The 27278-nt window shown below is 45.7% G+C and overlaps 1 protein-coding gene across 1 annotated transcript in view; it reads right to left on the reverse strand.

The window, feature by feature from the left end:
* Positions 1-11399: 11399 nt before the first annotated feature.
* Positions 11400-27278, reverse strand: part of OXCT1 (3-oxoacid CoA-transferase 1) — a 551535-nt gene continuing 535656 nt past the window's right edge. The window contains exon 17 of the mRNA XM_078675010.1: positions 11400-11685. Coding sequence (XP_078531136.1) covers positions 11644-11685 — 42 coding nt within the window. The 3' untranslated portion in view covers positions 11400-11643. The remainder of the gene's footprint in view (positions 11686-27278) is intronic.

Consider the following 27278-nt stretch of genomic DNA (forward strand, 5'->3'; position numbering starts at 1 on the left):
GTTCCGGTTGTTTGCCAAAAATCATGACCTCGGTCTTGCTAGCGTTCAACTGGAGACAGTTGGACGTCATCCAGTCGGCGACCGCCCGCAGTCCTTGTTGGAATCTGGGGGCATCAACATCGGCATCCCCGCTGATCGTAACCGCTAGCTGGGTGTCATCGGCGTATGACACCATTGTCATACCCCATTGCCTGACAACCTCAGCTAGCGGCCTTACGTAGAGATTGAACAACGTAGGACTCAGCGAGGAGCCTTGAGGAACCCCCAGGTCCAAAGGATGGTATTTGGACTGGTACGGCGGGACGGTCACGCTAAAGGCCCGATTGGCTAAAAAAGACCGGAACCACTGGAGAGCGATGCCGGTGACACCGACTTCCTCTTAGCGACGCAGAAGGATCGGGTGCGATACGGTGTCAAAGGCGGCGCTCAGATCTAATAGCACCAGCGCCGCCGTTTGACCCGCGTCAAGCACGGAGCGAAGGTGCTCTACCATATACAGCAGAGCCGTCTCCGTGCTATGACCGGCCCTAAATCCATTCTGCGTCACATCGAGGACATCAGCATGAAGTAGGTGTTCCGAGAGGACCGCGTTGACATGCGCCTCAGTCACCTTAGCCGGCCATGGTAAGAGTGAGATTGGCCGGTAACTCTCGGGCTTGCTGCCATCCAAATTAGGTTTCTTAAGGATAGGACGAACCACAGCTTGTTTCCACTTTAGTGGGACTACGCCGGAGGTGAGCGACGTATTAATCAAAGAGCATAACGGTGAGATGTCATGTACCGCTAAGTCTTTGAACACCGCTGAGCAAAGCGGATCCGCAGGGGACCCCGACTGTACTTGGTGAGCCAATTTGTCGAGGCTTTCAGGTGTTAAAGTGGGAAAAGAATGCAACCCCTCAGATGTTAATGGCTTAAGAGGTGGATTAGCCGAGGGAGTCGCCAATGGAAAGGCCCGATAAATGGCGTTGACCTTTTCCAGAAAGAAACCAGCTAGTTTTTCACAATGCTCAACAGAGCTCTGGTGGCTCGTCGTTACCTTTTTGGCAGTGAGATCTTTCAGCACCTTAAAGATAGCCTTAGACGGGTTAGAACTCGTCCTGAATTGTGCGGCATAGAAGGCGGCGCGGGTTCTGCACACTGCCCGGTGATACAATTTCACCGTGGATAGGTACAAGATTTTCTTCCCGCTATTGTAGGATTTTCGCCAGGCCCGCTCTGCACGCCTACAGGAAACCTTCAATGCCCGCAGCGAGTCATCGTACCAAGGGCTGGATTTACCAGTCCCCACTTTACAGCATACAATTGGAATGAGGGTGTCTAAAGCCCTGGTGACCCAGTTGCAGAACCTATCATAGACCTGATCAGCTGGCCCAGTAATATCAAATGGGCCGGTCGATAAAAGATGGAAAAACTCATCCAGCTTTAATTTGTTCCAGCGTCGTCTCGGGATAGAACACACCACTGACTTAGGTTGTATAGCCGGTGTAGGGCAGTGGATCTGTATCAAGTAATGATCCGTCCATGCCAATGGTGTATAGCTGGAGATACAGGCTTCGGAAAGGTTGGTGAAAAGCGGATCGAGGATATGGCCCCCAGAATGGGTGGGCTGTGACACCAGCTGAATCAGCTGGAGCGCCTCGAGATCTGCCAGGAAACTGGACACCGTAGGGCTAGCAAGATTGTCAAAATGCATATTTAAATCCCCAATGATGGAGAAGTTAGAGCACCCTGCAGCCAGTACACTAATGGCATCTGGTAGCGCCGCTCTAAAAGCCACTTCACTCCCTGGGGGCCGATAGATCAATAGCCCCGACAGGGTGAAATTAGGCGTAATGGCTACCTTAAACATTGCGCTTTCACAGCCAGAGATTCTTTGACCCTGCCAGGTGCACGTATGACAGGACTTAACTGCAAGAGCTATCCCTCCACCTCTGGAAGCTCGGTTGAGAGTAAATACCGAATACTCCGGCGGGAAGGCCAAGTTGACAACGGCCGTGTCGGCCTCCTGCAGCCAAGTCTCAGTCAGGCAAAAAAGGTCTGGAAAGTCATTGCCTAGCAGGTCAAGAATGTCTAAGTGATGCTTGACAAGTGACCTGGCGTTTAAATTCCAAATGCTGATAGAAGGCTGTGGACTGACAGCCACAGTGATATCATCCCTACAGCCCCTACATAAGGGGGCGGAGAGAGTGAAACATCCGCACCCACACGAGAAAGGGCCGCATAAGGGATCAGCCCGAGGCGTACCACAGACCCCCCGTGACTGATTGATGGCAAAAAGACTATCTCTTGAATAACACAGCATGATGACCAGCCGTGAGCGAAGCCAGAGCCCAGCCACGTCCAGCGCATCCTGTCGCGGACGGGCGCAGACGGGCAGGACTCTGGCACGACTCCGGCCACGCGAAGGCGCGCCCGCTACGCGATCCCGCTACGCTAAGGGAGGAGCCTTAAATAGGCGTTCCCAATTTGGCGCATGCGCAGTGAAGCGCTGTTCTAACTAAGCGCCTCTGTCCCAAGCAAAGATGGCGGCCCACCCCAGGCACCGGACCCGCCAAACGGCGGTGGAGATGGCAATCTACAGTGCAGGTAAGGGGGAATTAAAAACGAGGGTCCCAACAGACCTGAAATGAAGAAATAACAATTTTAAAATACAGCGCTACTCACAGAGCGCCCAGACCGCTCTAAGCAGCCGTGCGCTGCCTTGTCAAGGGAGCGGAGTGCAGAGACTCGCCCAAATGTTTCACCTCCTGCTCCGCCAGCTCATTATATTCATTTACTTTCAATCGTATATTAGCCAGAAGAGGCGCCGCTGGCTCTCTTTCATATTGACGTTCCAGCCCCACTAGTTCGCGCTCCAGCCTACCCATGGAGTCCCTCAATGATTTAACCACACCGGATTGCAGACCTATACACGCCCCATGTAAGGTTACTTTGAATGCCTCCCAAACGGTGCCCATTTCGTCTACCGAGCCGATGTTCGCCTCAAAGTAACTCGCTATGGCTTCACGCAGGCCCTCACGAAACACTTGGTCTAGCGCCGTAGGTTGCAATTTCCACGAAAACGGCGCAGGCGTGGGCAGTACCATTTCCAGCATTACAGGTGCGTGATCTGACAACGTGCGAGGGAGATGTGCCACCCACCCACTGACATTCTTCGTCGACAGCCAATAGTACAGGCGGGACCAGGTATCATGCGCATAGGTGTAGCGGGTCCCCTCCTTCTCACCAGGGTGCCCCAATCGCCATACATCCACCAAACCAAGCTCACTCATACCATTTCGTACCGCTTTCACCGCCTTCTTGTCCGGAAGCAGTCGACGGGCCTTCCGATCCATCTCACGCTCCAGAGCCACGTTTAAATCCCCCCACATATAATAGCAGATGGTGGTAACGCATAAACCTTGTTCCATAGAGTGATATAAAACTCAGGGTCGTCCACGTTAGGCCCATAGACATTGACCATTGTTATCAGGGTGCCACAAAGTTTACCTTGCAGTATAATGTACCTACCCTCCTTGTCAATTTCCTCATACATGCTCACAAAGGGAACATTCTTCTTAATCAACAACATGACTCCCCGAGTGTATGACGAGTAATTAGAGGCAAGACGAAACCCCGCCCACTGTTTAGCCACGGCACCAGCAGTATGCCCCGTAAGATGCGTTTCTTGCAAAAACACCACCTGAATATTATGCCTAGTTAAATATGCTAGTACCTGTCTTGTCTTTTGTGGCATGTTCAACCCCCGTACGTTCCATGTAAGCCAAGTAATCTTGCCCCCTTTATCCATGAAGATCACAGATTTGCAACATGTGACAAATATGGAAATAACACTTCTGCAACAGACAGTAATAGATCTGAGAAACACACACTGCGTAGCTGCACATATCAACCCCCCCCCATTCCCAAACAACGGATATCAAACAAGCCCACAGCCCCTATGTTCTGTCGTTCCAATTGGGTGGACATATGATCTAGTCTGTGGTTAACTGCCGCCATAGTGCCTTTGATGGATTGCAGTGTTTTCTGCATAGCAGTTAATGTGGCTTCCAGTGTCGGGGAGCTACCCGCCACCGCCGTGCTCTGTTTCCATCGCTGCCTGCTGCGATGATGTAAGCTGCTGCCGCGCATCAAACGACAGTTTCGGCTGACTTATCTGTTCGGCCCATTATGGTACACCCAGCTGAGGGGGTCAGGGTGCCAGCAAGAAAAAAATCAAATATATAGGGGTCCCCTAGGCCAACCGACGTCTAAGCGGCCCTGGGGCTCCTTTCTTGATCATAGAGAGCAAAGGGCTATGCTGGGCAAATTTCTATCTCCATCCCTGTCTGTGCAATGTGGGGTCCCACAGGGGTCGGCTCTCAGCCCCACCCTTTTCAACATTTATGTGACCCCCCTTGCCAGACTTATCAGATCTTTCGGGATGGAGGTAGCTTCCTATGCGGATGATACCCAGATCCTCGTCTCTCTCTCCCAGTCAGTTCTGGCGACTGCCTCCAATTTTAGATCTTGTATGGAGGCAGTCGGCCAATGGATGATTCACAATTCATTAAAACTGAATGGGGAGAAGACTGAGGTGATGGTATTTGGAGGAAAAGAGGAGATCTGGTCAGGGGAGTGGTGGCCGGACTCATTGGGTGCCTGTCCTGTTCCTACCTCCTCAGCCAAAAACCTCGGGGTTATCATTGATCCCACCCTCAGTATGTGCCAACAGGTCAACAGGACTGTATCGACCTGCTGGGGTATCATCCGCATACTGAGGAAAATCAGGCATTATCTCTCCTTACAGGCAAGAAAGCAACTCGCCGTTGCCCTTCTGGGCTCTCGTCTGGACTACTGCAATGCGCTGTATGCGGGACTGAATAAAAGTCAGCTACAGCGCTTGCAGGTGGTCCAGAATGCTGCAGCCAGATTTGTTCTGGATCTACCCCGACGTTCTTCTGCCACCTCTGCCAGGAAGCAGCTCCATTGGCTTCCTTTGAGGACCGGATACTCTTTAAGACTATGTGCATGGTCTATAAGGCACTAGCAAAAGATAGCCTTTCTGGCATTGGATCCATCTTGTCTCTTTACAATCCTGGCAGGAACCTTCGTTCCTCAAACAGGCTTCTTCTTTCAGTTCCACGTATTCGGAAAACCAGATGGGGTGGTAAAGCTTTTTCCAATCTTGCCCCCAAATGGTGGAACGCTCTCCCTCTTGAACTAAGGTCTCTCTCCACCCTACAATCATTTAGAACTGCTCTGAAGACCCACCTCTTTGTGCGTGCTTACTTGTAGTTGTGCTTTGCATTTTGATTCTCTCTTGGTAGGCGCCTTGATACCATCGGGTTTAGTTTGCGCCATACAAATTGCTTAATAATAATAATAATAAGCGTGATTGCTAGTTCACACAGTCCCAAGGTATGCTGCCAATGGGGTCAAGATAGCACAAGCAGACGTTCCAGGCTCCTTATCAATACTCTGCTACCATAAAATCACCATCTCAGAAGTTCATTAAGAGCAGGCACTCTGTCGGGCAAGCCTATAACCTCAAGTGGGCAATCATCTCATATATATTTGCAGGCCGATCACAGCCCCACATACAGAGGCCACTGGCTGAGTGCAATCAGTAGCGTCAGCAGCCTGCTTCAGCTAATAAAGACCGTGGATTTGCGGCCCCCTCCAGCACCCTACACCAGCGCCACCGCGTCTGAGGCATGCCGCCTCCTCCACAAAGCCGCAGGGGCAGCCCTCTAGATTCCGGCCGCCGCCCGCACAGTCCTCCGCTACCCGCCCGCACCAACCACAGCGTGCAGGACCGCGGCCCAGAGCCCGGCCCGGTTCCGCCTCCGCGACCCCGGTCGCCTCTAGACCCCCAGCCCCACTTACCGCAGCCGGCACCAGGGAGAACAGCCAGGGGTCCGCCGCCACCAGGGACAACTCCGCTGCACAGCCGACAGTCGCTGTTGTGTATGTCGCCAGGCAGCCTCACAGCACACGGCCGTCACCAGGGCACAGTCACTCCGTCCACACCGCCCAGTACCGGGTGTCCAGGGGGGTCCGCTCACCACCACGGCACCTCCGCGGCGACTCCTGTGCCGATATAAGAGGCAATGGTGGATTCAACAGCAGGCAGCCAGGGTACTGCAGCCGCCCGTCATGGAGCCCAGTTCAGCCTGCCATTTTAGAGGAGCCTTGCGGTCCCCCTGTCAGGTCAGCAATGGCAGCCACACGATGTCCACAGAGCCTGCAAACTGCCCTGCACCGCTCCTCAGCTCACCAGCAGAGTTTCGCCATCAACGATGTGTGAATTAGCAACTGGATGCAGCAGATATTTGGCGGATGATGGCTCGGTCAGGCAGAGCCTCACGAAGGTGCGGCCATCTTGCCCTGCGCCCTCTAGCGCCCCGCTCTTTTTGATAAGTGGTTTAATGACTGTTTTCTTCCAGATAGAGGGGTATGTGCCTGTTTTAAATATCACATTAAAAATCTCAGATAAGTTGGTGCCTATGAAGTTGGGAAACAGCTTCAAGGTGGGCGGAGGGCAAGGGTGATCGGGGGATCCGGAATTGATGGTGGTAAGTAGGTGAGATATCATTTCTGGAGAGACCTGATTAAATTCCTGCAATGAAGGAGCGCAGTTTTTATCTGTGGGTGTGATCGAGACTTCACACGAACAATTATTATATTTTTGACACACTGGTGAAGAAGAATCACTGGAAGTGTGAGTTGTAAAATTAGAATATATGTCACTGACTTTTTCTTGGAAGTAAGTTGCTAGTGAGTTGCAAAGGTTTTGGGATGCAGCCATACGGGTAGAAAGGCCTTGTCCAGATAACCGAGCAACCACCTGATATAGGTGCTTTACTGGGTCTTGTGCTGATTCTATTTGATTACAATAGAATTTACTTTTTTCTGTAACCAGGAGTTGTTTATATTTGGACAGAGCCTGTTTAAAAAATGATTTTGAGCGGGATCGTAACCTAATCGCCATCGACGCTCTGCTTTCAGGGGCAGGACTTACAGAGTGCCACCTTTCAGATGGCACACTGTCGGTGAGCTGTCTGACAGTTTCCTTGCCTCAGCACCCAAGTCTGTAATACAGTGCGGAAACAGAAGCAAAGGATTTTCCTTATTTGCATGAAGCCATAGCCCTATGCAAATGAGGGAAAGCCCACTGATGATAGCACTGGCACTTTATGTGCGCCAGTGTTGGCGGTATTACTGAAGGGGATGCACAGGCGTACCCATCTCCCTCTATACTACCAAAGTTCCCCGGGGGCACGCAAAGCAGATGCAAAAGCCCTTTGCACCCCATGGCGCTTCCGTGATACAGCCTCACATAGTACTTACCTTGAGTCTGAACTTTCTTGATAGAGAGAGTGAGTAATTGTGAGAGCATCTCACCATAATCGACTGAGAGCACCTATACCTAACTATATACTACTGATTACATTTTATTGGGGTGGTGAAACACGCCCCCCCCTTCACGCTACGCCTCTTCGTTCTAGAGTAGCCAGATCACTACTCAGTGGGATATAAAATGATTATTTATCATCCTTGTGACTTTGCTTTATTGTCACTGATATTGGTTGGCCACACCCTCACAGTCCAATCATTGTGTGTGAGATGATCCCAGTGCTATGTACTACTTTAAAAACACCTCAAAAACAAAGAACTAGGCGCTAGACTCATTGTGCGTCAGTGCAGCGCTTGATTCCGCCCGAGGCACAGACTGTCCCAAACTATGGTGAGGACTAGACACATATTTACAGCCTTTCGTGCCTCCTATAACAGCATTATCAAAAATACAGAAGCATAAGTGCTTGAGACAGCCTCTTCCCTGCAGCGCACCTGGAGACACCAAAAGATCACACATACATATTAAGGCCTCTGCCAGAACAGCCACCAATGCCATCCGCAGTGTACAGAAGAGCGCAGAAGCACATTGCAAAGGGCAACCATTTTCTGCCTAGCGTTCCAAAAGTGGAGGTATCATGTTCTTGCATTTTAGCTGACATACCAGCTAGTTAGGAAAGCATAATGTACTCGTCTCTGTCCGACTTAAGTCAACAAATGTCTTTGCTTCTTTATTTGCATAGCAAAATCTGAACGTTATCAAATTCTGCATGGATTACTTTGGCCGCGTTTGCCCAACTGCATGAAACTTGCCAAAGACGTAATGATCCACACACGTCTGCTGAAGGATAGCCTAGCGTCCAGAGTAGCTTTGTGTCCAGAAAGCTGCACTACTCTTTCAAGCATCAGAAGTAATTTGAGGAAAGAGAGAACGCGAATATACATATCCTGGACAGATCGATAACAAATCTAGACCACAAAGGAAAGCTTAGCCATAGCAATATGTTTTGTTTGTTGAGAATTCGTTCAGCAGAGTTTGAGAAATCCAAAAAAGAAATGTGGTAAAAACATGCGTATTATTATAGGCAGATGGGTTTGTGGGACATTTACGGACACTAACACCTGAATCAGAGGTGAGTATTTGTTGCAAATAGCTGAAGATGTATGCTTCGGTAGTCATCTTGGGTCTGTAGGCATCATTGAGAAAAAAAGGCCAAAGGCCATGGGCCTGTCCCCAGTATACACAGGGAATTACAATAACACATATCCAGTCGATATTGCTGGCCATACCCTGTGGGCATCATCTCGAGGGAAAATACGTACCCACAAGGCATGACTGGCAAAGCATTTCTTGCAGTTTCTGACGGCAGGGCTGCTATCTAAAAAGATTTGCTAAACATCACTGTCTGCACAAAGTCCCGCAAGGATATAGTCACATGTCAAGCCCAGAAGGTACCACAAGCAGATTTCCTGCAAGAAGCAGGACCGCAGCACCACTGAGATCTTTCCACCATAGCAGTTAATTAGATGGATCAACAAGATAAAAACTCCCAGCTTAACTGAAAAAACTAAATTTCAAGGCTCTTTATGGTTACTATCCAGAACCTAAACCCGTGTGCTGCATATATGAAATGCAGCAGGTACTCTGCATGCTGAAGATGGGGCAAAGAGCATGGCCGGCGTATTGACCAGGTCCATGGGAATCTCATACAAATTTGTATCAGGAATTCAATGTTCTGTGCTGTGTCATTTGAGTTCATAGTCAATGCATTGGAGGTTAAAGCAAAGTCTTCCTTTTTAGAGTTTGGAACATAACATTAACAGTCACTGAACTGAAAATGTTCAAGATATTACGTTTTGTTTTCCTAAAGACAACTTTGTTGTCTTAGTATAGTATGTGTACGAAATTGGATTATTATTTGAGGGCAGTAGAAGCCCCATTCAGGCAACAACCACAATCCTTATGCTTGAAGAACCAAATAAGTCACTAAATTAACCTGTACTTAACCTCGTTGTAGCTTGAAATAAAGGAGACAGGCTTAACTTGGAGGCAATGTGTGAAGAATGTATGCAGCAATTAAACAGTAATGAAGTGAAAACCTAACACAAGAAAAATTGTTTACATTTTTGTAAATAAAATGATACCAGAACGACAAAAATCCAACCAATAGAACCTTTAAGTGAAAATAGCACCAAGAAGCACAAAGCACCATTTGTTGTCATCTGGTTGAGCCGGAGAGAGTCACATGTTCAGTTCGACTGAGATGTAGCACAGGCAAGATACAGAGACCAGGTTAATCCGGCTGAGAGTTGTTTTTATTTATTTATGTTTTTTATCTATTAAGGAGTTTTATATAGCGCTGGCCGGGCCCGGGGGTATCGGAGCACTTTGCAACAGTTTTAGTGCCAGTCATACAATAGAGCAGTAGTATTTATATTGGTTTGGAAGTCCAAGTGTGCTCTGCAGCATTGAGGTAGTACGTAGGTCCTGAGATAGTCTCATTGAATGCAAGTTTTCTTGGGTTGAACCTGTATGGGGGGGGGGGGAGGGGACAGGTAGGGGTCAAGAGGGAGGAGGAGGTAGGTCTTATTGATACAATGTCGGGGAGCTACGGCGAGCAGGGAAATGCGTTAGGGTGGCAGCTATCTGTTCGACCCTTGGAGTCACTCTGGGTTAGCCTGGGTTAGGAAGGTAGGAAGGTCCAGTTTTCCTTCTCAGACCGCAAGGCAGTGCTCAAGCTGCAGTGCAGTCCTCAGGCAGAACGGCCATCCTACTTCTGTAACTTTCACAGGTCCAGGAGTGAAGAGTGGATACCCTATTCTACCCTCACATCTGGCTCTGGAAAGTTAATCATCTTCTGCTTTAAAGACTCCCAACTGTCTGGAGTGTCAAAGGACAGGGCAGGCCTGGTGTCAGATATCTTTGTGTGTGCAGGAGCAAAGCCCTTTGAAATATATGTGGGGATGGGTAAAGCACCCCCCAGTCATCCTGCCAGGGTTGCCCATCCTTTCCCCACTTAAGTCACCTCTGTGTTACTGTCTGGAAGCAACAGACAAACTCCAACAGCGCAGCCACTTACAGGCATGTGACACAGGACGTGGACAGAAGACACAAATGGTTGGTAAAAGAAAATGTCTACTTTCTAAAAGTGCAAAAAGAACAATTGATGGACAGAATGCAAAAAGAACAATTGATGGACAGAATGCATAACAATGTCATACATTAACCCCAGTACAGAGATCTGTGCCTAAATCCATCGTTTTTTTGCTCACCATGCATTTCTAATAGTGGCATTTTCAGATTTGCGACTTCAAATCGGATTTTGGCACTAAACAGGATTTAAAATTGCAATTCATATGAGTGTAAACACTGTCTCTCTGCTCCCAATTCAAAGTTATCACTTATTAGATGTAATAAGCTAACCCGTAGTTGAGATAGGCACAATGAAAAACGACTTTAGTTTTTTTTTTTCACTGCTAGGACATGTACAACTTAAGTACACATGTTCTGCTTTTTAAAAATACAATGAACCCTACCCTGCGGGTCTTAATGGCCTACCTTAGGGGTGAATAATTAGTATTAAAAAGGAAGGTTTAGGTCTGGCAGAATCTTCATTCTGCCAGGTCGAAATGGCACTTTAAAACAGCACCATAGGCCTGAGATATGTATTAAAAGGCTACTTTTGTGACTGGCACAATAAGTGCTGCAGGCCCATTAGTAGCATTTAATTTACAGGCCCAGAGTACGTGTAGGGTAATTTACTAGGGACTTACAAATAAATGAAATGTGGCAATTAGGTGTAGGCCAATTTTACCATGTTTGAAGGAGAGATCACATGCACTTTACCACAGCTAAACGGTGATAGAGTCCTAGTGCCTACAAAAAACAAATTCCGCCAAGCAGGAGGAGTGAAGACCAAGTTTGGGGGGATACAACACCATGGATATCATGTCTAACAGAGGCATAACTTTAACTTCTATTAAAGAGAGATTCTTCTGCATGGATTATCATGAGTATGTGTTACTTACACCATTAAACTCAAATCACACAAGACACTGTGTAGAGAACTACATAACCAGATATTTATTGAACTGTTTTTGACATATTATTGCTGATGTAATACTTCTGATGACTGTCATGAAGATATAAAGTCTGCAAAAAATAATAATTTAAAACCTGGTTTGTAAGAGATACAGTTTGAACAATTGGCATTTTAAATCAAGCGGTTAAAAATATATAAAATCTAAGTGCAGTTGATGCTTTTTCTGTTGAACTGTTGAAAAGCGATGTTACATGATCCAGATTTAGTGCTCAACCTGCTGCATTGGTTTGAGATTTGGTGAAACCTAGAAAAGAAGAAATTGAAGTGGTGAAACTAACATTTTGGATCAAAATATAATTTGTCACAATAATGCTGTATCACATCCGAACAAATGGAAGTTTAAGTTATTTGATCAATTAAACATGTCTAAAAACGTAATCTTTCACTATTGTGACTGATTGGTGAAGTTATGCTTATAACGCTGTTTGGGTTGCCAATATCAATTTTATATTGCATTACATACTTCCTTTTACAATTGCAGTTTGTTCACCATTCACAAAAATATGCACCAAAGAGAGGTATGGCCAGGTTATCTGCAAGATGGTTGCTTTCTTGTGAGGCCATATCCTCTCTGCAAATCCATACATGGTGAAAGCAAGCTGAAGCATACAAGGCACCTTCATAGGACAGCACCAGGTGGGGGAATGAATCCCTGATCACAAAAAGAAAGAGGTCATAGACAGTGAAAAAGAGGTAACTTGCAAACATACGTCCATTCTAATCCAAGACTTACACAAACAAAATATGTGAAACTAGTACTTATTATGCCCACTCATACCCGGTCACTCTTGGGGACTGTACAGCCTAAAGGTGTTGCAGTGGTAAAAGCAGATATTGATGGGTGTACCAATTATCTAATTTGGACAAAGGCACAGGTGACTACTGTGGTGCCATGCACTTCCCATAAGAAAAGAGTGCACTAGATAGAATGCCTCCTGAGTCCGAGCAGGGGCGCCATGGAGAAATTGTACATGGTTACAAATTATTTGAGTAATGGGGACCCAAACCTAGCTTAGATGGAATAGACAGTCTTTTCAATCTGAGTGGGTGGAGGAATTTGGGTAATACAGGCCCCTGCAGCCCCCGTTGTGCGGGGGGCCTCAGCCTCCAGGGGTCCCCCTCAGCACAGTACTCTGGCTGGAGAGCTCATGATTGAGTCTGGAGGGGCCTTCCACATAACTTGCAGGGGGGCCCTCTCAAGTTTTGTTACACCAGTGGGCGGAGGGGAGGTGGATTGCACTTCCCTACAAGTTTAAAGATGAAAAATCTCCCCCCCCCCCCCAGTTTCTCAATTATTTGCAAATTTCAATGTAAATGCTGGCCTCAAATGTAGTGTTGCATTATAACAGACTGCCTTCAAAATGCTCTTTGTATAAGTGAATGAATAGGTCTATTAATGGCCCTCTCATACCACAGATAGCAATGTCACAGATAAAAACAGGATTGAGGCTTGCGTTGCCTCATATTTTAAGCATGTATGCCAAAAAGGGGACACTGTTCCTAAAGCAAGGTGCAAAAGTCACCCGTGCAAAACGGTGCAAAAAGTCACCCATATTTTAAGCACACATAGAATCCTATGGCTAAACTAGACAGTGCTCTAATGATTAGCTGCAAAAAAAGGTTGTGTGTCAGGTGTAGGACTATTCTCACTCTCTCTCTTTCAAAAGTGGGTTACAAACATATTCTGGAACACATACTCCTAATGAAGAAACATCTCTCTGCTTCATCTCCGGGAGAGCCACCACAGGCCTCTCGGAGTGATGATAGTAATGCCTTATACAGACTGCTCAGTGAACAGTATTGTGGTAATCTGCTTCTTCCTTCTTCACATGCAATGTTTAGTGTAGAATCCTAGTATGTCATGCTAGAATGTGTAATGAGTCATTGAGTGAAGTCATGACATTCTATGATAGTTTTTTAAGTAAACCTTAACAGTTATTCCAGACCTGACCTGCTGGTTGTTGGATGAGATTCTTTATGCCAATAAATCTTATGAAGAAACTATCAACCTGCCTTCCGTTTATGATTCAACTTACTTCACTGGCGTAGTCGGCAGCGCAAGAATCTCAACAAGGAAGATTGGTGAGGAGCATCAATTTGTTTTCCAAGCTGTTTTATAAGGGACAATTACTTCTTGGATCTCTTTAAAAAAAAAAAAACCTTGTTTGAACTTAATGAACTAGTTTGGAAACAAGGAGGTTTTCTTTATAATATAATAAGGGATTGGGAGCTTTTCGCCGAATAGTTACTCAAGCTGTAGTCAAAATACTTTTCATATTTTCTTTGCTTGGTGTTTATTTGATGCGGGCTCATCCTATTATTTAGATTGTCAAGCTAACTAACTCGTGATGCTCTAAATATAACATTTATGAAGACTTTTCTTCCATGACCAGCATTGAATATTTATCGACTTTAATAAGGAGCGTGATGTAAAGCATTGTTTTTAACACCGTTAACTTAAAACTTATTACGGCCTTCATGATCGTGTTGTTGAGATGCTTTAGTACATTTCCCTTGCTGGAGTTACCCGATAAATTCATTCTCTAAAAAAGGGAAAGAGCAAGGTATATATGCGTAGGAATCACTGTATCTAAATTAAATAATAACAAAGTTGTTATAACAAACCAGTTGTGGCAGCCTTGGAATCCTGAACGCGATCCTCTGACGATTTGTATTCTACGTCAAGCTACTCTACTGCTCATTTGTGGAGTTCTCAGACGCTCTTCATTCTACGTCAAAGCTGCTCTACTGCTCCACGTACGCTTCACGTTTGCACACAAATGTCAATGCGTGCAAGAACGTAGCAGCCATTTTGTCTTGGGATCTGGTTGTGGGAACGTCAATAACTGAGCACGAAAGTCACTTTCTTGTGCGCACGGCTTATAATTGCTAATTGTGCATCAGTTCCACGCTGATGCGCACAGTAGGATCCTCTTCGAGCTGTATTGACGCACAGTTTGTTTTGATTTATTGCCCTTCGTGCATCGATTTCACGCTGATGCACACAGCAGGATCTTCTTCATCGGGTTGCATTTACTTTGTACGCTGATGCACACAGCTTGGTATTACTCAGCGAGGTGCATCACTTCTTCACGCTGATACTTACTTTGTCGCGCTGATGCACACAGCATGCTTGTGGACTATACAAGATCTGGAGGTGATTTGTTGAATTTATTTCTATTGTTTTATCTTAGGAATATATATTGTTTCCACATTTTAAACGCTGGTGCATAATACGAGTAATTCTATTTTGCTTTCACTAACTATTTTATTTTTTATTATTGTAGTGCATAGCTCTTGTTCAACTTTAAGAGGAATGTTTGGATTTTTATAATTTGTCCATTCTATACAAAAAAGGTTAATGTACAGATTTTTGTATCAAACATGCAAAACGTCTCTGCTGCACCCTTCTTTCTTAGTGCTCCTGGTGATCCTCTAATTCCATGCAAGAAGTGAAAGGTAGTATTTGAAAGATATGCGAGGGTTTGTGGGCCCTCGCTCAGTGCTGAAAGAAAATCTTCGTTATTGTTACACTGTTTGGGGTCGGAAGGCCAAGATGTCATCGACCACTTACCTGATTTGTCTGGAGAGGAAGCTAATGGCCTCCATGATTACGAGATATGCATAAAAAAATTAGATAAGCATTATTTACCAAAGGTGAGCACAATTTTAGAGCGATGTATGTTTGCAAAAAGAATGCAGGGTGGTGAAGAAATGGTGGAAGGGTATGTTACATACTTAAGGAAGCTTGCATCTTCTTGCAAATTTGATAACCTCACTGACGAACGATTTGTGACCAATTCATGTTTGGATGTAGTATGGAAAAGGTCAGGGAGGAGTTGTGGTTACTGGCCCACCTTAGATGAGGTTCTGGGGGTTGCCAAGAGGATAGAATACTCATTGAAATGTGTTGCAGTATAAAATAAAGATTCAGATAAAGTTTACAAAGTTCAAGAAAGTAAACTCAAGGGTAGAACAGATCTCGACTTTAAGGAAAAACAAAAAGGTGCAGCAATGCACAACGAAAGAGTCAATGAAAAATGGGTCAATATTAAGTGTTTTAGGTGTGGTAAAACAGGACACTTCGCAAATGACAAAAAGTGTCCAGCCTTGAGTCAGACTTGTTCTAATTGCAAGAAGAAAGGTCATTTGACATCTTTGTGTAAAAGTAGACCGGTTTGTAAAGTTAAAGAAGTTGAAGAGTATGATAATGATTATGTGGAGTCTGAAACTGATGACTATGAGTGTGGACAAATTGTTGTGCAAGTTGTGAATGGGGATAAGAAAAAAATAGTCCCTGTGACAGTATTTTAGTTGAAGGAGCTAGCACGAGAGTTTTATTTGACTTGGGTGCAAAATTAACTATTGTTTCGGGTGAGTTTTATTTGAAAAATTTGAAGGGGAGAGTAAATCTTTTAAAACCGGATATTAAGCCTTTGGCTTATGGTGGAGAACCCATCAAGTTACATGGGTATTTCATTGGTCTCATTGAGTTTAAAGGTAGACTAGTTTCGGGCAAGATTTATGTTTCAAAGAAAGGGGACAGTATAATTAGTTGGATCCATGAAGGCGATCTTGGAGCTTACCTGGACCCCAATGTGGATCCTCCAATTCAATTGAGAGAACGGGTGAATTCAGTAGTCGTTGAAAAGTCTGACGGTAGCTTTGTTGCTGAGCTCAAAAGAAATTATCCCAAAGTTTTCAGGAATTAAATTGCATTGTCTTAAAGGGTATCAACATAAGATTGTGCTCAAGAAAGACTCTATACCTGTTTGTTGTAAAGTAAGGAGTGTACCTATTGTGATAAGAGATGACATGAGAAAAGAAATAGACAAACTTAAAAATTGGGGCATAATTGAAGACGTTGAGGGGACCGAATGGATGGCTCCGGTTGTAGCAGCTATAAAATCTAATGGAGATTTGAGGTTATGCATCGACTTGAGACAATTAAATAAATGTGTTGTGGTTGATAAGTATCCTTTACCCAACATAAATGAGTTATTGGCGTTATTAGGTAGTGCAAAAGTCTTTAACACGATAGACCACACCTCAGCCTATCATCAAATAGAACTTTGAGACATGTAGGGAATTCACGTCTTTCATAACTCCTTTTGATACTTATAAATTCAAACGCATGCCCTTTGGTTTGGTGTCAGCCTCTTCTGTCTTCCAGAGAGTTATTGAAAAAATTATTTATGGCCTTCAAGGTATTTATGTATATCAGGATGACATTTTGGTATATGGTGATGATGAGACAGAACATGACGGTAGACTTAGGGAAGCCTTGGAAAGATTGTGTGAGCATAACTTGACTATTAAAGCTGAAAAGTGCAGATTTAGAACAAACTCAATAAATTACTTAGGTCATAATATCACCAGTGAAGGGGTGAAACCTTAGTCTGATTTGATTAACACCATGCAAGAGATGAGTTCGCCCTCATGCAAAAGTGAGCTCATTCAATTTTTTGGGTGTCGTAGAGTACTAGCTAAGTTTGTGAGGAATTTTGCGGATTGTGCTGTCAATATGAGACATTTGTTGAAGAAGGGAGTTGACTTGGAATAGTCCGAGGCTTGTGAAAATGAATTTCTGAAAATCAAAGAAAAACTCAAAACCGCCCCTTCTCTCAGTAGTTTCAACCTGGAATTTAAGCCCGTTTTCATCACTGATGTGAGTGAAAAAGGATCGGGTGCGGTTCTGCAACAACTGGGCCCTAGTGGAATGCAAACCATAATGTTTTTATCTCGTACTCTTAAAGACCCTGAGACAAGATATTCAGCGGTGGAGAGAGAATCCTTGGCAATGTTTTCAGCAATAAAAAAATTAAAAACTATTCTTTGAGGTGTTGAGTTTGAGGTACGATCTGATCATAAACCCCTTATTGAAATATTTAGCAAGAAGGGACTGGACTCAATTTCCAGAAGGATAACTAAATGGGTAATCGGTTTACAGGAATATAATTTTGTGATACATTACATTCCAGGTTTAGAGAACAAGGTTGCTGATGTCTTGTCTCGCCTAGCTCCTAAATCAGACGTAGTGGATGAAGATGTAGAGGATGGTGAAGAGTGGGTTTGTGCAATTGAACATGATGTAATTTCTGAAAAACAGTGGTGTGATGAAATGCATCATGATGAGACTTTGAATGAAGTTATGAAATTGATTAGTAAAGGTTGGGTGAGTAATAAAGAAGGATCAGATAGCTGCAAGAAATGTTGGCCATTGCGAAAGGAACTGTCCATTGATAAAGGATTGTTATTTCGTGGTACAAGAATTATTCCTCCCAATTCTCTTAGGAAGGAGCTCATTGATATGGTGCATTCGTCTCATGGTGGCTTATCTAAATGTTAAGAGAGACTACGTATGATGTATTGGTGGCCAGAGATGGATAGGAAATTGAGTGAGTGATACGTGATTGTGTTACGTGTTCCTTAAGTGACAAATCTAAAAGTCCTTGTATCTTTATTTTGTAGCGCTAATCCGCGCTTTTAAAATTCACATTGCCTACCTGACGCTCCCCCGGCCACGCCCACTCCTTGACCACGCCCCCTTGGGCCGGTATTTAGGAGCTGATTGCTAGCTCTTTCCCCATTGGAGCACTCCCCTGCCTTCCGCGGGAGCGTTTAGACCTCTTCTGTTTTAATCCCTGTATCTTTATTCTGTAGCGCTAATCCGCGCTTTTTAAAATTCACATTGCCTACCTGCCTCTGGGGTCCTGTCCTCAACTCTGCCGCCCTCGCAGCCGAGCTGATCGCTGCTTCGCCCGCTCATTCCATCGCCTGCCGCCTGGAGCGGACGCTCCCCCGGCCACGCCCACTCCTTGACCACGCCCCCTTGGGCCGGTATTTAGGAGCTGATTGCTAGCTCTTTCCCCATTGGAGCACTCCCCTGCCTTCCGCGGGAGCGTTTAGACCTCTTCTGTTTTAATCCCTGTATCTTTATTCTGTAGCGCTAATCCGCGCTTTTTAAAATTCACATTGCCTACCTGCCTCTGGGGTCCTGTCCTCAACTCTGCCGCCCTCGCAGCCGAGCTGATCGCTGCTTCGCCCGCTCATTCCATCGCCTGCCGCCTGGAGCGGACGCTCCCCCGGCCACGCCCACTCCTTGACCACGCCCCCTTGGGCCGGTATTTAGGAGCTGATTGCTAGCTCTTTCCCCATCGGAGCACTCCCCTGCCTCCCGCGGGAGCGTTTAGACCTTTTCTGTTTTAATCCCTGTATCTTTATTTTGTAGCGCTAATCCGCGCTTTTAAAATTCACATTGCCTACCTGACGCTCCCCCGGCCACGCCCACTCCTTGACCACGCCCCCTTGGGCCGGTATTTAGGAGCCGATTGCTAGCTCTTTCCCCATTGGAGCACTCCCCTGCCTTCCGCGGGAGCGTTTAGACCTCTTCTGTTTTAATCCCTGTATCTTTATTCTGTAGCGCTAATCCGCGCTTTTTAAAATTCACATTGCCTACCTGCCTCTGGGGTCCTGTCCTCAACTCTGCCGCCCTCGCAGCCGAGCTGATCGCTGCTTCGCCCGCTCATTCCATCGCCTGCCGCCTGGAGCGGACGCTCCCCCGGCCACGCCCACTCCTTGACCACGCCCTCCTGCCGCACTATTTATCATGTGCTTCTACCGTTCGCGCAGCGGACGGGCGCAGCGGGCGCGCCTAAGGCAAGCCCGTCTGCGCCCGTCCACGACCGGCGGGGACCAGGGGCCACAGACCCTGCCCCTCGTCTGGCGTACTCTTCGGCTCAACTGTCTTCTCGCTCTGCCTCTATTCCCCTCTCCCCTTCTGCAGCTCTAAACCTTTCCTTGCACGGTATCTACGCCCCCTCACTCTCTGGTGCTGCTTTGCCCTCTTCTCCTTCCCCTATTCTTCCTCTGCCTTCCCTAGCTCGTGTTCCCCCTGGCCCTCCTCCTGCCTCTGCTATTCTTTTAAATACGCGCTCCGCCGTAAAACACCAAACCGCTCTTTTCAATTTACTGGACACTGACCCCCCGGATTTCCTTTTCCTCACTGAGACTTGGTTTTCTGCCCATTCACTCCCTGACCTTCTTGCTATCCTCCCGGCAACTCACTACGCCCTCCGCGCCGACCGCCCAGATGGAAGAACTGGGGGTGGCGTGGCGATGATAGCTCGCCGTTCCTTGCAATTCCAGCTCCTTTCGCATCCTTGTATTCCCAGTGTTGATTTTCTGGTGGCCCGCTCTCTTAATCTCCCGGTTCCCCTCACGGTGATCCTTCTGTACCGTCCCCCTCAACACATGCCTTCTTTTGTGTCCTCTCTGCAGGATCTCTTGGCCACCCTGGCTGTAAATAATTCTTCGCTAATTCTGCTGGGGGATTTTAACTTTTGGCCGGGTGATCCGCGGGAGGACTCTCTCTCTAAAGATTTCTCTGCTACTCTCTCTTGCCTTAATTTTTCATCCCACGTTTCGACCCCCACCCATACCCACGGTCACATCCTTGACCAGATTTGGTCTCTACGCTGTAACCCTTTGGTCTCTTCTATTGCTCCCTGTGGTTGGTCAGATCATTTTTTGATCTCTTTTTCCATCCCCTTAGGTCAGCCCGAGAAAGCCACCTTGCCCAAGAACATCTGGGCTCGGAGCTGGAATAAGGTTGATCTCAATGACCTTTCCTCCTCTCTTTCCCTATCGGCCCCCGTTCTGACCGACCTCTCTGTGGAAAACCAGGCGAATGCCATTCACATCTGGCTTTCCTCGGCCTGTGACCAGGCCGCTCCACTTAAAAAGATCAGATCGGCCCGCCTCCACGATGCCCATAGGTGGTTCTCCAACGACCTTAGATCCCTGAAGCTCGAGCTTAGGCGGTCGGAACGTCGTTGGCGTCGCAACTATTGTCCCACTCTCCGCCTGACCTATAAGGCTCTCCTCAACAATTATAAATCGGCCATCTTAGCGGCCAAATCTAAATATTTCACGGACCGCGTTGCCCTCTCGGCCAACAAATCCCGTGAGATCTTTTCTTTGGTCCGTAGCCTTGCCACCTCTGACCGTGCTGGTCTTTCCCCCGCTCCCTCGCAATCTCTCTGTCATTCGCTGAATAACTATTTCATTAATAAAATTATCACCATTAAGGCCAACATCCCGACTGTGCCTCATCTCGACCTACCGGACCATCTCCCCCTCTCTTCCTCTGTTCTCGATCATTTCACACCTATCTCACTTGAGCTGTTTCTTGACCTTCTTGTTAAGGTCAAGTCCGGCTCTCCGGCGGATTGTGCCCCTGCTCGAATTCTCAGAATCCTATATACTAGTTGTCCCACCCCCCCCCTAACCTTCCTCAACTCTTGCTTAGCCCTGGGTTCTGTCCCTTCTTTCTTTAAGTCTGCCATTGTGCTTCCTATTCTGAAGAAAGCTGGCCTGGATCCCTCCCTTCCATCGAATTTTAGGCCGATCTCCCTCCTCCCCTATCTAGGGAAGATTCTTGAGAGCCACGTCACATCTTGTCTCTCATCTTACATCGAGGAGAACAACATCTTGGCCTCCCACCAGGCTGGCTTTCGACCGGGCCACTCCACTGAGGGTGTGGTCCTTGCGGTCCTTGATGAATTGAAGGGCAAGGCTGATGGCAATTTTCCTCAGGCTCTAGTCCTTCTGGATCTGTCCGCTGCGTTTGACACGGTCGATCACGCTATTCTTCTTGACCGTGTCAGCGCAGCGGGCATTCAGGGCTCCGCCCTCTCCTGGATCTCCTCCTTTCTTCAGGGACGCTCACAGGCAGTCCACCTCTCCGCCTTCTCTGCTCCCCCCCTCCCGGTCACGTGTGGGGTACCCCAAGGCTCTTCTCTTTCCCCTCTTCTCTTTAATCTTTATATCCGCCCTCATTTCCTCGCTTCTTGAGCTGGGGGTCTCGGTGTATAACTACGCTGATGACCTCCAGCTCGTCTTTGATCTATCTTCCCCCACTCACTCTCTCCCCAAGCTCAGCTCTACTCTTGTCTTTATTTTTCAGTGGATGAGCTTCAATCATTTGAAGCTCAACCCTGACAAGACAGAGCTCGTCCTCACTGGTGGTCCCTCCAACCCTTGGTCCCCAGCTTTTTGGCCCCTTTCCTTTGGTCCTCCACCCTCCCCGGTTCCCTCTGTTCGGACCTTGGGCATCAAGATCAGTAATGATCTTTCGATGCACGCGGACATCAGTTCTGTTGTATCTTCCTGCTTCCTTTCCCTCCGCCTTATTCGCAAAATTTCCCGGGTTTTTTCTGTTGACGCCCTTAAAGTTATTATCACTGCCCTCATTACATCCCGCCTGGATTATGGTAATGGCCTGTATGTAGGCATTCCTGCCTACGAGACTCGTCGTCTCCAGGCCATCCAGAACCAGGCGGCCCGTCTTGTCCTCCGCCTTCCTAAATTTTCCCATATCACTCCTGCCCTTAAAACCCTCCACTGGCTCCCCGTTCAGTTCAGGTCCCAGTTCAAACTTGCCTGTCTGGCCTTTCGGGCACAGGCTCGTTCTGCTCCTTTCTTTATCAATTCCCTGATCTCCTCTCACGCCCCCACCCGTTCCCTCCGTTCTTCCTCCCTTTCTCTCCTTCACGTCCCCCGTTTCCGTAAGTCCCGCACAGGGGGTACCCGGTTCTCCGTGCGCGCCCCGCAGATCTGGAACTCTCTTCCTATCTCTATTCGTTCTATCCCTATTTTCTCTCACTTCCGGAAAGCCCTTAAAACTTTCTTTTTTCGTCAGGCGTTCCCGGTCTAAATTTTCCCCCGCACTTGTCGGCAGACACTGATGTGTTCCTCAGCGCCAGGAAGCCGCTTGGCCACAGAGCGCTTTATAAGTTTCTTTTTCATTTCATTTCATTTCAACCCATGGTGTTGAGGAGACGACCTTCTGGGCCTTGGCAAGACGTTGCCTTGGATATTCTATGTCCTATCATTAGTAATGGTACACAAACTTTTGTATTAGCTGTCAGACATGTTTTCATGATGGCCGGAAATTTTCTTTTTATCAACCATTGACTCTAAGCATATTATCAAATGCTTGAAAGACTTGTTCTCGAGATAAGGGATTCCTATATCATTATTGACGGACAATGGAGTTCAGCTTGTTTCTGAGGAGATGAGAAAATTTCTTTCTTCTAAAGGGGTCATTCATAAAACTTGTTCTCTTTATCATCCCGAGGCCAACGCTATGATAGAGAGATTTAATTGAGTGATCAAAGATACCATATCTCTTGCAAAGTCTTTTTCTCTTGACTGGAAATCTGAGGTAATGAAGAGGGTTGAAGAATATAGGCTGTCTCCTCATTCCACAACAGGGAAAACACCTTTCTTATTATTCTGAGGAAGAGTTCCCAATACTAATGTAGAACCAGGATGGAAACAAGTATGAATTAAGTAGAGGAAAAGAAAGTAAATGTGATGGTGTTGAAATAAAAGAAAGGTTGAAGGGAAAGCTAAGGTGAGAAAGAGCTATTTTGATGCGAAAAAGGGTGTGAAAACAACCAAGGTAGTGGTTGGTGATCTGGTCATGATAAAACGTCCTGGTTTAATGGGAAACTCTAATTCTAAATTCATGAAACCAATTAAGGTTATAAAAGTGTTTAGAAATGCGGTAAAAACTCCAGATCATCGCATTTGCAATTTGAGTAGAGTGGTTGTAGTTAAAAGGCAAGTTGAATCACAGCTCTAGTGGAAATTTGGATGAATCTCATCCACAATCTGGTTTAACAGATGAAATTCGCAGTTCATCTAGATTTATTAAACAACCATTATATCTTTCTGACTATGTATAGATGTTTTAGTACATGCATATTTGTTTTAAGGTAATTCAATCAAGTAAAGAGGGGAGGTGTGTGGTAATCTGCTTCTGCTTTCTTCTTCACATGCAATGGTTAGTGTAGAATCCTAGTATGTCATGCTAAAAGTGTAATGAGTCATTGAGTGAAGTCAGTTTTATAAGTAAACCTGAACAGTTATTCCAGACATGACCTGCTGGTTATTGGATGAGATTCTTTATGTCAATAAATCTTATGAGGAAACTATCAACCTGCCTTCACTTTATGATTCAACTTACTTCAAGTATGCAATAAGGGAAAGCATTATATAAGCAGATGTGACAAATTTTCCACCAAACAACCCTCTTTAATCAACCTAATGTGCTATCCTATGGCAGTTATTCTACCTCGAAAATTGAGGTGTGTTTCGTGGTGACTTTTGGGCAAAGGCTGTGGGTAGGAATACCCTTAAGCAGGTGCACTGATACCAATACCCAGTTGTTCCCCCACAGGAATGGTAGCCTTCACTGGTGACTTGCTGCACTTCACTCAGTTAGTGCCTACCAAGGAAGTATTTTATGGGTTTGAGTCCGTCAACTCTACTCTTCGCAGCTGGTGCAAACAGTTATGGGAATCTGCCTGTCAGTAACTTACTGAGTCCAAGTATCTGGCCATTTTGTCATATTATTCCCTTGTGTCTAGTCCTTCCTGTCTGGCTGCAAGCCATGGCCTATCACAGCCCCGCCCTCCAGGGATCGGTCAGATTCAAGTCACCCATGCCAGGCATGTTAGGACAGAGGTGGCCAGGAGACATTCTGCTCTGTCCAGAAACTAGCCCATTACTAGCTGTAATAAAGCCTAGAAATTTCCATTCATACACTCTCATGTACTTGCGGCCAGCCAATCAGACAAAAGCCCTGCCCCTTGCGATACATGAAGTTGTTACCTTTGCAGGTATCATTCTTTCTTCCTAGAGGAGAAACAGGATTAGCTTCCCCACAGGCACAAGATGTGCAGCTTGTCTGTTGCTCACCAAACCAGTTACCTACTGAAGTCTTGAGTTTCTCGGTCACACTCGAGTCACACTCGCATATACATTTAGGGAAAGGTGTGGTCCTATACACCAATGTTCTTGAGCAGTGTTCCTAAAAGGCATAACTTTTTCGATTTGATGCACACTAATGTATAGAAAGTTACTTGCACACTACAGTGATTGATCACCTCCACGCACATCTGATTCACCAGTTTCCTACAGAACAGAGGAGAAATATCACTCTTTTCAAATCAGTCTCTCCTACATGGCAATGAAGATCAAGGTTCACCAGTGAGTTAGATATTTGATAGAGCAAGGGGAACCTGATAAAGCGTCATCTTTCTGAAAATTGTAGGGGTGCATCATAGTCACGGATAGTCAGCACCCGCATATTTTAAGGAATGTATTAACATGCAGTCATTAGACGTGCAGTACTGAAATCAGCATATATTAGTGCAAATAGACATGTGATTATGTCATCAATGAAGATCAATGTCGTGTTTAATCGAAAATGTGTTTTAGATGATGCATAATGAATTAGTTCACATATAAAGTGATGCAATAGATTTAAAGGTGTACCATATTAAAGTCTGCACGTGTAGTTTTGCTTATTATGTATGCAGGGTAATGAAATCAATGCTTATAAAGTGTTTTTAGAAATGTATGTTTAAACGTGTAAAGGTCTAGCTGATTCTCTATGCTTTGCAATACGAGGCCTATTCGTGATTTCTTATGTTAGCTGAATATTGTAGGCCTGAAATTGATTTTTCCTTGGGAAGGCTCCTCTTAACCGAATGTAGTCAACAGATTTTGTGTGCGTGCTAGGTTGTTTCGCTCATATGTTTCTTGTTGCAGGTGCAAGGACATACATCTCGTTAGGCAGAATAATCCTTTTGTTTTAGGAGTTAGGATGGTAGGAGAAGCCGCCATGGGAGTGCACAGGAATGCAGATATGATAACTTTCAGCAGAGAAGGTGTCTGGGACCCAAGAACATATCAACGTTTTTTGGATAGAGTCGGAGTTTCGATTGAAAAGTACGGAAAAGAGACCTGTCCGAAGGGGCGTGTAAAGGGTGTGTTCTACTGTTTTGTGATTTTGTATTAGGGATAGTGCCCGAGGGAGGAGAGTGAGAACGACAGAACGAGAGAAGGAGAGAACAGGAAAGGGCAGATCAGGAGAAGGAGCGGATGAGGACTAGAGGGGAAGCTAGAAGGAGCATCTTAGAATGAGCTCTGCAGCTTTGGCTACTTACCTATGCAAGTGAGTGTACTTCTGAGGAAGTCCTCATTACTGACACATTTTTCCTCTCTTGCCTGGGGATGATGCTAAGTAGGGATGTCACTTTAGCGACAGTGTAGGGACAGACTAATTACTTTTATTTTCTAGGTTAATGAATGCTAAAATAGAGATTGGAGAAGTCAACGATTGCCTGATGCTTTTAGAAATAACTATTCTTCTTATTCTGAGTCAGATGAGACTCTTGGGTAGGATTATGTTGTATTAGTGCCCATTTATTTTCTTAACCTCGTGTTGAGGTGCTTGTATGTTGTATGGGTCAAACACTTCGTAACAGAGGGTGACTTAGAAGTCATTTTGTGCATCAGTGATTTTGAGTGTGGTAGAGAAGGGCTCTGTATATTTTTGGGTATTGTTTGTGTGACTAGTGTGTATGGGTATGTCGAGGTGCCTTGCTAAAATGTGTGGTGTATACAGGCACGTCCGCAGCTCCTAATGGTTCCTTGTGGACCACATCTTACATGGCTGAAACTGGTAAAAATGTCTCTGCATTATCCAACAGTGATCCCTGTACCCTATCTATCTATCTATCTATCTATCGAGAGAGAGAGAGAGAGAGAGAGAGAGAGAGAGAGAGAGATAGAGAGAGTATATAGAGGGGGAGAGCTGCACTATTTGTGCACTGTTTGGGTGGAGAAACACAAGATGTATACGAAATCTTTCCTGAGGATGAGGAGGAAGAAGGGAGTAATTAAAGATTTAATAAAATCTACACCCATAATTCAACCAAAGAACTTGACACACTGGAAAGGTACCAATTTACTAGCAGAAAGCAAAAAAGATGGTTAAAGAGAAAATTATATCACAATATTGAAAAAATTGTACTTTGCTTCTAGGGCCAAAAGGAATTTCTTCACCGGCTTCCCACTGAAGCAAAAGCTATATACAAACCGGCTTGCATCACTCAAAATGCCTTTCACACCTCTAGACGATGCCAGTCTGAAAGGCTTAAGCAATCTGGTAGGAATAGACCTTTACTGAAATTGGTAGCACTGCTTAAAGAACCCCCTACCTTTAAAAGGAACAATTTATGGCAAACTCATTTTCAGGGAGCACTGGGAGTCTGGAAGTCCTTACCTCTGGCTTGAACCACTTACTCAAGGCTTTAAATCTGAACAGCTAGGACTCTTACTAGAGCAATATTTCAGTTTACTGCTTGTCTACTCACAGCCTTCTGGGACTTAACTTTCTATCTAGATCTGCCCAGTGGATCACTTCTCTTCCTCAATACTGTTCGGAACTCTGCTAGCCTTGCACCTATTCATATCCAGGTCTGCATATGTAGGACTTGTGTAACATTTGGAAGAGTGAGACAGTATAGCACAGGAAGTCAGACATTTGGTGAAGATATGAAAAGGAGGAAAAAATAAATTGGGGGCGAATGAAAGGGGGCCACCTGTTGTAAACATGAGGAAACCAACAGAAGCCACCATGTTGCACAATGACTTCGGATGAGTGAACCCACGTGTTGTTGGGGTTCTGTTCGATCTGGGGGTCTCTGGTTGGCAGAGGTAGGTACCAATGTCCAAATAGGGACCCTTGCTTCTAGTCAGGGTAAGAAGGATACACTCTTTAGATAACCCCTGCTCACCCCTTGGTAGCTTGGCATGAGCAGTGAAGCTTATCAAAGGCAAAGTGTAAAGTATTTGTACCAACACTCACAGTAATACAGTGAAAACACCACAAATGGACTTCACACCAGTTTAGAAAAAGAGAAGTATTTAATCTAAACTAAACAAGACCAAAACAACAAAATCCAACATACATAGTTC

The sequence above is a fragment of the Lissotriton helveticus genome, chromosome 2_1, assembly GCF_964261635.1.
Source record: "Lissotriton helveticus chromosome 2_1, aLisHel1.1, whole genome shotgun sequence".
In the NCBI taxonomy this organism is placed as follows: domain Eukaryota; kingdom Metazoa; phylum Chordata; class Amphibia; order Caudata; family Salamandridae; genus Lissotriton; species Lissotriton helveticus.